Raw genomic sequence first — 11,374 nt, forward strand, 5'->3', positions numbered from 1 at the left:
TCGAAGTACTCGTTTTCGAGCTTGTGGATGTCATCCCTGTGACAGTACTCTTCCTTGATCAGTTTCCACGCAGTAGCATTAGCAGTTTCCAAACCAAGCATCTGAATCTGCGGTTTCCACCATGAAAGCGCGTTTCCTTCAAGCGTACCAGTAGCAAACTTCACCCAATTAGCAAGGGGACACTCGCATACAGCAAATACAGCTTCAACCTTCTCAATCCAGTGCAGAAGGCCTATGGCACCCTCAGTGCCATTGAAAGGGAGAGGCTTGCAATCCATGAAGGTTTTGAAAGTACAAACACGTGGTTGCGCAGGTGCATGCTGACCTGTTGTGAGAAGCGAGGTGAATATGTTTAGGGGTGAAAAGACGATGCGAGGGTAGGATCTAAACATCCTAAAATAACGAGTTTACCTCCAGGGTGAGCTGCGAAAGCTGCAGCCACCGTGTTGATCAGGTTAGTGAACTGAGCCTGGGTCATGTTAACGTTTCCTCTTCCGCATCCACTCATTGTATTCATAACCAGAAAACACAATATGAGTGCGATGGCGTAATGAAGCAAGAATGAGATAGAAGAGGGAGGTGTACACATCTAACTAGGCACACTAGTACATATAGTAGAGCGTAGACATAAAACAAACAAGCAAGTAAACACAAGTCCGAGCCATGAGGTCTAAAACATCCACTTGGAGTGTAGTGTCGTCACGAGTCACGGGTTATAGTCTGGTTTTTCTCAAAAAGACTTTCTTTTTAAAAACCGAGTTCACTATAACCAATGGCTCTGATACCAATCTGTCACACCCTCAAATCCACATGCGGAGTATTACTGCGAGGCGTGCGACTGACCAGGATCCAACCACCAATTATACTGAGCATTCAATTAATAATAGTAATACTGTTCACCAACCATAAGGGTTAGTAAATACCATAATTAAAGTTCAAATAGTAGTTTAAGTAAGTAGCGAAAGCATAGGTAACACAGTTCAAAACAAAGTTCATAGTTTACGTTTATTATAGAATCCAACACACGGGTTAAGACGACCACTACACATCCCCAAGCTGCAAGCTCCTGAGTGGTACCTTCAAAGCATGCAGTAGGGTATCAACATAATGTTGGCGAGTTCACGAGTTTGTCCAGTTTTTAATTCCAAAAACTTGTTTCAACAGTTAATTTACCCATTTATACCATGCCAAGGGGAGCTACCCCTTAAGTAAGCTACTAAACTGGTTTACAATACCGAATACTATGCGACCGTATGTTTTCGTAGAGTGCCCCATTTGTCAATGTTCTATCATCATTGACGGTTTTCCAGAGTCAATTAGTTCACTCCCGATCCCAGACGCGGGCACAGTGTGAGGTTGGTGAGACCTAAATAGCGTTATCAACTAATAACCCGTTCGTCTGGCCCCGGCGACTAATCGGTATTAAGTAGTAGGGACTTGAGTGATAGAGTTTCGTTTAGTATTGCTTGTTGCATCCAATATAAATAGTAATTAACTAAGGGTCCCGCATAAGGGGAGAAAACTAGGTTTGTATCCCTCATAAGGGGATAGCGTTGGGCTAAGTTTCGTTTCCCAACCACCGGGAACGCATGCTTTAATAAGTTGTGAACTCACCTTGGGTTGCTCGGCAGATTAGTTTACTTGGTCAAGCACGCTGGTCACCACGTCCTAACATGGTTACCAGTATGGGTCAGGTTTGGGTACAGAGAAGTCACGTATATTCTACACATAACTACACATATCATGCATAACAATTATCCATTAAGTTATTGGGTCGGTTCTTATCCTTAAACAGTTAATCAGCAGTTAGCACATAGTCCAGTTAAACATGCAGCCCAAACATGACCAAACACATTGTGGCCTAATAACTAAGGTAAGCAGCCCAGTAGAGACCAGGTGGTCTCGACTCGAGAACATGCGGTCTCGAGTCGCAACCATGGGGTCTCGGGTTGCCAACTGGAGGTCTCGAGTGGTGCATATATGAGTCGCAACCTTGGAGGTCTCGAGTTCAGTCTCGAGTCGAGATCAGGAGATCTCGAGTCGAGATCTTGCTGGTCTCGAGTCTTTGATATCTGATGCGTGGTCTCGAGTTGTAGCTTTAGTGGTCTCGAGTCGAAACTGGGGGTCTCGACTCGTATGTCTGATGAGGAGATCCTTCTAGAACATGTGCCAACTTTTTGTACTAACCAATAGAATTGCAATATCATGATTTTATGTACTAACCAATCAAATATCACAAACATGTTCCCTTGTCTAATTTCTAAGCAAAACGGATCAAACAAAGTATTTTTCAAATATTCATATCAATATTCAAACTGTTCTTCCTTAGGGTTTTCAACCTTTAACTCAAATGTTGACTTATGAACATTCATTCCTAATCCATTAACATTTATTCCTTGATTTATGAACACATCTACAAAGCCTTATATTTTGCAAAGAGTCATCAAAACAGTGTCATCATCCAAAGTGCATTCAGGAACACATATGCATAACATTTATTCATTCTTATACAACTCAAATGTCAAGCTAGCATGATAACCATCAAATCACTCCATTCTTCCTAACATATGCATTATTCAACAAATAAGCATCTTTTATCAAGCAAACACTTTCATTACACATAAACAATAATCACCATGCATTTTTGTCACTAAACAACTAAGAGGAGATACTAACCGGATGGTGTTCGGGTGTGAGAGTGGTGTGAAATCAGCCGAAAGGGGACCTCCTAGCTTAGAATGCGAGTTAGTACAAGAGCTTGAGCTGCTACTAATGATCCGAGACAAGAGGAGAGGGTGATGTTGCTAGGGTTTTGAGAGGATGAAGGAGACTGTGTGGGAGTGAGTGTGAGGGAATGTTTGGGGATTTGAGCTAATGATGGTGTGTCCAAAAAATGTGGGGGTTTTATACTAGCCCCAAGTCGGTGCACCCTAATGGGTTTCCGAGTGGGCTTCTCGGGTGCGTGGCCCAACCGGTTTGGGTTCACTCGAGACCGAGTGGTCTCGAGTCGGGTCAATATGAAAAAAAAACACTGTCATCCCCTATAAAATTTTTAGTATTTTTAGAAAGTGGTTATGAGTAGAGAAAAAAATAATAATAAAGATATAAAAAATATTATTTAAAGTTTGCTAAATTATGTATCATACTAGCATACAAATACTAAATATCAATCCAAAGTTTGGCACTAGCGTAACCTTATCACCGAAGTTAAAAGACCGTAAAGAATACTTAACAATGACCCACACTACAGGCGGTGTGCTAAACATATATCTCTATACATGTTAAGGGAGGCTTGCAAGGTTAATGATATATAGCAAAGTGTAAGAATGTTCTAGCATGCATCACATATTAGCGTAACAAATAAGCATGTTAGAAGATTGATTGTTTGCACAAGTTTGATTGTATGTGTGTGAAAGTGTGTTTAATACGGATACATATTGCAACCTAAATAGTGTCTAAAGCATGAAATAGGTCAAGTATGAATTCACAATTTTCCAAGAATTTCCACATAAGCGATTAAGCAGTTTGAATGATGAAATTATCAAAGTTACCATAAAAAGGTAAAACAAAGGTGTATGAGTACGAGGATTTGGAGGTTGGAATATGACGAAATTTACAAGTTTGAAATTACATAAAACATATCTTGCTTTAGACACTATTTTTAGTTTGTGTTTTTCATAAGTGTTAAACACTCATTAGAAGCCCAAATAAGGAAATCTAAGATCAAGATATTTTTCCACCTTACCATATGATATTCAACCATGGATTGGTTTATATCATGGTTTGGTTTTTGAAGTATCTAGTAATGTATGTCAAGCATTAGAGGTAGGATTAAATCCATTAACCGCAAGAATTCACCAACGCACAAAATGACCAACATGGTTGATGATTTGGATGGTCATGAATGTAAGTAAGATATACATAAGTAACTAGTAACCAAGTGGTGTGTTTCCAACATTGTGTGGTTGGAGACTTGGTGTAGTTTTGCTCACTTTATTGCTTGGAAATTATTTAGAGTCACACAAGAATAAGAAATGAAGATATATGACCTCAAAGTTTCTAGAACAAAACCTCAATCCAAGTCATTCAACATAGAGACTTGTTGGTAACTTGAAGATGTTCCAAAAACAAATCAAAGATAAACAATTTTATAAAGTTTAATAAAAATCCAAACTTGGACCTAAAAAGGTAGTATACCATCTTTGTTTACCTTGGTAAACATGTGGTAATACTCATAGAGGTTATCCAAGGGTAGGGAAGAAGAAAAACAAAAAGAAGAGTGCAAGAACACGCTCAAAACTCACTGTTTTGAAGCTTGAACAATCTGTCCAAAGTTGAAAATTTTGAAGATTCGAGAGTGTTAGAGAGAGTGTTTTGAGTGTGGAAAGTTTTAGGAGGTGTGGGAGTGTTATATTTATAATGGGATTAAATGGTTGGGTGTTTAGTGAAGGTAGTTGGGAGTCCAAAAGAGGGAAATAACAAAATTCACGAGATTGAAAAGTGTCTACCAGCCAGGTCCAGGTCCCTTGCGGACCGCAAGGACATGGCTATACGGTCCGCAAGGACCGGGTAAAATTTGAAAAAAAAATCATTTTAGTCCATACACTTGGGTTCTTTGTTATTTTATGCAATAAACTCATAGTTAGGCATGTTTTGGAGGGTTTTAAGGTGTATGCAAGCATGTGAATAATAATAACACGTGTGAGTAACATTCCCAAAAGATAGAAACTCGATGTATGGCTCGGTTTTTAATTAAAAACGCGTATTTGTGAATGTTTACGTATCATGCCACTATGATTGGGCAAAAATGATACAAAATATAATTCCCATTATGAGCAAATCTCAAATTACATTGGATTGAAATAAAAATACGAATTACAAAACAAATGAAAAAGAATGAAAAAATACAAAACGCTACACCCTCATAACCACTACCTATAATATGGGGAGCCTCTCATAGATTTGGTGGACATGATGTGAATGCTCATAGATAAAAATAGTTCTTTTCTCGTCACCTATGAAAGAGTTAGTAATATATTGTATTTTTATTATTTTATGTGTGTTACATTATATTTTACAAATAAAACTTGTGGATAATAAAAAAACTTACAATTTCATGTATCGGCGTTGGTAGGTTTTTTAGCAGAACGGATTTGAGCGTTTGATTTTTTTTAGCATTTCCTTGTATAGTGAGAATGCAAAACAATAAGTTGTATTATAATTCATACACTTAGTACGTTTAAAAATGTTTTATAACGGAGATTGATTAATGCCAAATAACAAAAACAAATCTGCAACTCTTCGTATTCATCAATTACATCAAACAAAGAACTCTTTAATTATCTTTTAATATTTTATTTGTTTAATAAATAATCAACATGAATAATATGTATTAATACTTGAAGTTAAAAAGAACAATTTCAAGTAAAAGTTACTGACATATAAACAGCTTATATATATTGTTTCAAATACCGGAAAAAAATAAAAGGGAATATAATTATCCTTATATTAAAATTCCAGTGTTTTGAACAGTAACCATTGAACACTAACCAGCCCACGTGGGCTGGTTTGGTAATTTTCTTTTTTGATTTTTTTCTTTGCGGGTTTGCTTTAAAAATATTTTCCTCGGCTATTGTTTCATGTCTTGTCTTTTGGCATAATGGTTTATGGCTTCCTATGCGAATGTTAATGTCCAGGTTCGAATTCCGTTTATTTTCTTTTTGCTCTCAGCTACACGTTTCAATCCTATAAGTCCTATAAAGTATAAACCCACGCTCATTCATGTTTCCCCCTTTCAGTTCTTTTGCTACTTTCAATTGTGCTTTGAAGATCAGGTATATGTCTCCCCACATTTGTTAGTAGCATAAGGTATAAACTTTTGCTAACTCTGCTTTGAAGATCAGGTATGTCTTCCTCACATTTGTTTTAGTCTCTGCATTTTTTAACTGTGTGTCATTTAGGGTTTTAACCTGCATATCTTTTCTACCTTCATAGCTACACAAAAGTAGAATCAAACTTTTAGTCAAACAGTTTGGGGTTCTTCGTGACCTAATAAAGTTTTGTGGTAATTACTAGGTGGAAATAGTGTGATGTGTGTCCGGTTGAAATTATATAGATTGTGTAGCTGCTGTGAAATATTAAATCCTATAAGACTTCAGTTTTTTTAACACAATCCGTTCTGAGTCTTCTGACCCAGCTTGTCCATTCTGCAAGGTATGATGTTTTATGTGAATATTAATAGGTGATTAGCATATGAAACAATATAGGTTAATGAATATACCTGCCATAATGGACGGGTTCGACCATGTGGGAATGGGTTCGGGTTAGGATGGGTCATTTTAAAAAGCAGTTTGGTTCGGTGTAAAAGGCGGTAAATACCGGTAACGAACCGGTACCAAAAACGTCAAAAGTTGGTACCGAATCAGTACCGAAAATGTACCCGGTTAGGTAAATTCGGTACCGGTACCCGGTACCATTTGCTCTTCCCTGTTTTTATCGAGTCGTGAAAGTGATTCGGGTTTCATGTGAAGTAGATAAACTGCTAATCCTCCTAAAAATTTCCACAAGCAAGATTATGTACCTGCTGTGAAATATTAAATCCAATAAAGATTCACTTTTTTAAAACAATTAATAGGTGATTAGTATAAGAAACAATATAAGTTAATGAATATACCAGGCATAATGCATAATGGATGGGTTCGACCGTGTGGGAATGGGTTCGGGTTAGGATGGGTCATTTTAAAAAGCGGTCAGCTTGGTTCAGGGTAAAATACGGTTAATAACGATAACGAACCAGTACTGAAAACGTCAAAAGTCGGTACCATTCGCTCATCGTTATTGAGTCGTGAAAGTATTTCAGCTTTCATGTGAACTAGATAAACTGCTAATATAGAGTGTAGCCTGTTTCGAACTCATGTTTTCGCCTGTTTCCTTTAATCATACTTTTTAAAACAATTAATAGATGATTAGCATAAGAAAGAATATAAGTTAATGAATATACCTGGCATAATGGACGGCTTCGACCGTGTGGGAATGGGTTCGGGTTAGGATGCGTCATTTTAAAAAGTGGTCAGTTTCGTTCGGTGTAAAATACGGTTAATAATGGTAACGAACTGATAACGAAATGGTCAAAAGTCGGTACCGAATTGGTATCGAAAAATGTACCCGGTTTGGTAAACTCGGTAACGGTACCCGGTACCATCTACTCATCGTTATTGAGTCGTGAAAGTGATTCGGGTTTCATATGAACTACATAACCTGTTTCCAGTTCATGTTTTGGCTTGCTTCCTTTAATCATAGAAGTACCAAATATTCCCTTGATAGGGGTATGACCCTCGAATCACCGATTCAAAACAAACAATAAAATTTAAGATAGTTCTACGGTTCGTTTTGGATACAGATACACCACCAAAACCAACAGTAGGGCTGCGAATCACTCCCGAAGATACAGAAATCACCACTTTGGTTATAAATTCGGGTCTAAGAACACCACCCAATGTGCCAAAATTGAGCTAGTTAATTTAAATTTGAAAATTTAGATTTCTATAAGAGAATTACATTGGTTGTAATTATGGATAAAGATATTATTTTTTAGTAGAGGAATATAATTTTAAATTACTTTTGTAATTTAAAATTTATATGTATCATATTTATTTGAAAGTGATAAATAATTAAGTAGGGATAATTTTTTTAGTAGAAATTTTTATAATTTATTACGAACATATTTAGAGTGATTTTTTTGTTTATATTTAAAATTTATATCGAGATAGTAGGTAAACGGGCAATAAGTTGCGCCACTACCCTTTTTTGAATAGTAAAACTGCTTCTTTTAAAAAATACGTTCATAGATCTCGGGTCATAACATTACTATGCATAACTCTTTGATCTTGGGGATAAATGTAGAAAAAAAAAAATACATTTTAGGCTGAAAACCCAATGAAGATCACCCCCTAAAATTTGTACCTATCATATTTATTTGAATTTGACAAATTAATTAAGTAGAGATAATTGAGGAAAAAAATTACATTTTCGACAGAAAACCTCCCTATAAAATGGCATGTGTTCTCTATTTGATCTTTATTATTGAGATATAGATATAGATTAATATGATTAGGAGAGTAGGAATCGCCAATAGTTTCGAGTTCTAATTCGTCCGGTTTCAACGTCCCTAAGTTGCATGCGTTAAGATATTGTAGTCATTATTTGAAAATTTGAAAACGGAACCTGATATGATACATTATATACTAAAAAATTAACTCAAGATAATAAAATAATACTTTTTTTCAGGTACTAAAAAAATTACTTCAACTAAAGATAACAAAATAATATTTTTTAAGGTACACGTGAATTCCAAACCTTTAAATACCCTCTCGCTCTTGTAAGCATATAGGTTTTCTATCTATATTGTCTAGTTTCTTGTTAAACAGTCAAAAAATTTAACCGTTCAAAGAAAAGAAATCTAGCCATCTCTTCACAAAGCTGGTTTTTTCGGGTGCAATGAAGGAAACCAACATGATCCGCAAGATCGTCCGCCTCAAGCAACTCGTCCAACGTTGGCGTCGCCGCATCCCCCCAGGCGGCTCGCTTGCGGTTTACGTTGGAGATGAACATGAACACCGCCGGTTTGTGATTCCTACACGCTTTATCAACCTGCCTGTGTTCGCCTCCTTACTCAACAAAGCCGAGGAGGCGTTCGGGTTCCAGACCACCGGCAGACTCGTTCTACCATGCGATGTCGTTTTTTTCGAGAAGCTGTTGAATGCTCTAGAGAGAAACGAGCGTAGATTTGGTGCGTTGGATTTGGATGATTTTACGGAGATGTTCTCAGAGTCTTTGACCGTTGATTGATTCATTGTCGTTGTAAAACTGGTTGTAAAATTGGTGGTATCATGGACACTCATGTAAAATATGTAAAATTAAAGAGTATACTTAGTGGGTGTGTGAGTTTTTCGTTCTAAAAAATCTCGTACTTCCGTTGATGGTGTTGATGATAACATTTTTGTTTGTAATTCGTCCTGATTCGTTGGAAAGAGATGTACAGAATGATATAATGAGATATAAGAGTATAGAGAAAGGTTAACATACAAAAAGCCTTATCATACTTTACGTACGCGAGTATAGTAACCGTCAGATCAGGTCCATGCGTGATTAATCAGTCCCCTGCATGATTATTTAACGTGCGTGATTACATATACCTATGCGTGATTACATACCCTATGCATGATTATGTACAAAAAATCCTGCATGCGTGATTAGGTATTTAAAGTTCATAACGTGCGTGATTTTCATATGTACGTGCGTCATTTTGTCGCGTACGTTAACGTACGTTAAGGCGTTTTGTACATTATACTTTCTCTGAGAGTATAATAATAATAGAAAACAATGAATGTTAATTACGTCATTGTATTTAACTAGCTTTGTTTGTTGTTAAATTTATTCACAACGTCACACCTCAAAAAACTTGCTACTAATTACTATGTTGGATCATAAGCATAAAACACAACTTTATACGACAAATTCTAACTATTTTGGAAACATATAATAATTATGAGATGTATTGAACAATTGATATTGTTAGTGTTGGAACTTTGGAAGTGGTCAAATGTGTGATGGCCCAAGCTTTAACTAATCTCCAAATTTCAACAATGAAGAATGTTGACAAAACTGAAGGGATAAGTTTGTAGTGTTGCGTCAAACTAGTTACAAATACAAGTAAATCTAGTTCAACACTATACATATAAAATTACTTTATCCATTATGTTTTGGAGCATGGTCAAATATGTGATGGTCAAATATAAGGCATATAAATACACACATAATGTTAAAAGCGCGTCAATTAATCGGCAACTACTACCTTCTCGATCTTACTTCCACTAAGGTTCGAAACCTATGATAAAATTATCAAATAAAATTTATCACGACACAAGTATCGGCACCTATCACGCCGTACCTATACGACCTCGACATCACTAAATAAAATGTCATTCGCCCATACAGGACTGATAAAGCCCGATTAATCACTACGTCGTATAAAAACATTGTTCGTGTGAAAACGTTTATAAAACATTTTAATCGCAAAAGTCGTTAATATATATAACTCGTAACCAAGTATGAAAACAAGTGAAAAACATGTATGCTAGCTCAGAAAATATTGAAGAAAAAGAGGATTAGAACTCAGTGGTTGCAAAGCTTCCCAATCCACGAACCAACCTTAGTGCAAACTCGTCCTCAAGCACGAGCCTATAAGCTTAAATTAAATTAACTGCCCCTTGTCAGAACTCAAGGATTGAAACCACAAACACAGTTTTATTATGAATCTCAGCAATCAGATACACGCAATAGACAATCAGTCAACACAGATTGTTTTACAAGTAAAGATCTCCAGTAGGATGATCTGTATAAGACAGAAGGAAACCCTAATCTCACGAATGTACGTGTGAGCAGAAGGAATCAAGACAGAATGATATAAGATAAGAGCGAGTGAAGTAAGGAGCTCGAATGAATCAGCCACACCAAACACCCTTCTTTATACGGGCCAAGCCCTAAGGGGCCACCGAGAATCAAGGGAGCCCAAAGCAATCAACAGCTAAGCCCAAAGCAATCAACAGCAATCAACAGCTAAGCATAACGGATACTAGCCCAATGACAGCAACCTCACAAACAATAAACATGGAAATATATTAGAGAAGGCAATGAACATTTAAACTGAATAAATAGTATAAATAGTATTTTATAAATAGTATTTTTAACACCCCCCCGCAGTTTAAATGTGGAAAAGATTAGACAGACCTAAGAACTTACACATGTCTGCATGAGCTTTTGGCAGCAGGCCTTTAGTGAAAATATCTGCCAGTTGATGTTCAGACTTGACACCAGTGGCTTTAATTAAGCCTGAAGCAATTTTTTCTCGCAAAAAAAAGAGGTCAACCTCGAAATGTTTCGTTCTTTCATGAAAGACAGGGTTAGCAGCAATGGATAAAGCTGCTGTGTTGTCACATTTCAGCACAACAGGAATATCCACATCCACTTTCAGTTCCCTTAAGATGTTTATCAACCATAATACTTCACATGTAGCATTGCACATAGATCGATATTCTGCTTCGGCAGAGGATCTTGAGACAACGTTTTGCTTTTTGCTTTTCCAGGAGATCAATGAGCTTCCAAGGATCTGCGACTTTCAACACATTTGGCCCAGTCCGAATCTGCAAAGGCTGTTAAATGAAACGTGCTACTTTTTTGAAAAAGAATCCCAGTACCTGGTGCACTTTTCAAGTAGCGCAGAACCTTGAAGGCAATTTGGGTATGAGCCTCAGTTGGCTTATGCATAAACTGAGACAAATAATGAACCGAATAGGCAATGTCCGGTCTTGTATGT

The 11,374-nt window shown here is 36.8% G+C and overlaps 1 protein-coding gene across 1 annotated transcript; it reads left to right on the forward strand.

Moving 5' to 3' along the window:
• The first annotated feature begins 8,496 nt into the window (after positions 1 to 8,496).
• On the forward strand, positions 8,497 to 8,847 carry LOC110882669 (auxin-responsive protein SAUR21). Its single transcript, XM_022130634.2, has one exon. The coding sequence runs from the start codon at positions 8,497 to 8,499 to the stop codon at positions 8,845 to 8,847; it is 351 nt and encodes a 116-aa protein (XP_021986326.1).
• The last annotated feature ends 2,527 nt before the right edge of the window (positions 8,848 to 11,374 follow it).

This window comes from Helianthus annuus, chromosome 10, assembly GCF_002127325.2.
Source record: "Helianthus annuus cultivar XRQ/B chromosome 10, HanXRQr2.0-SUNRISE, whole genome shotgun sequence".
Taxonomy (NCBI): domain Eukaryota; kingdom Viridiplantae; phylum Streptophyta; class Magnoliopsida; order Asterales; family Asteraceae; genus Helianthus; species Helianthus annuus.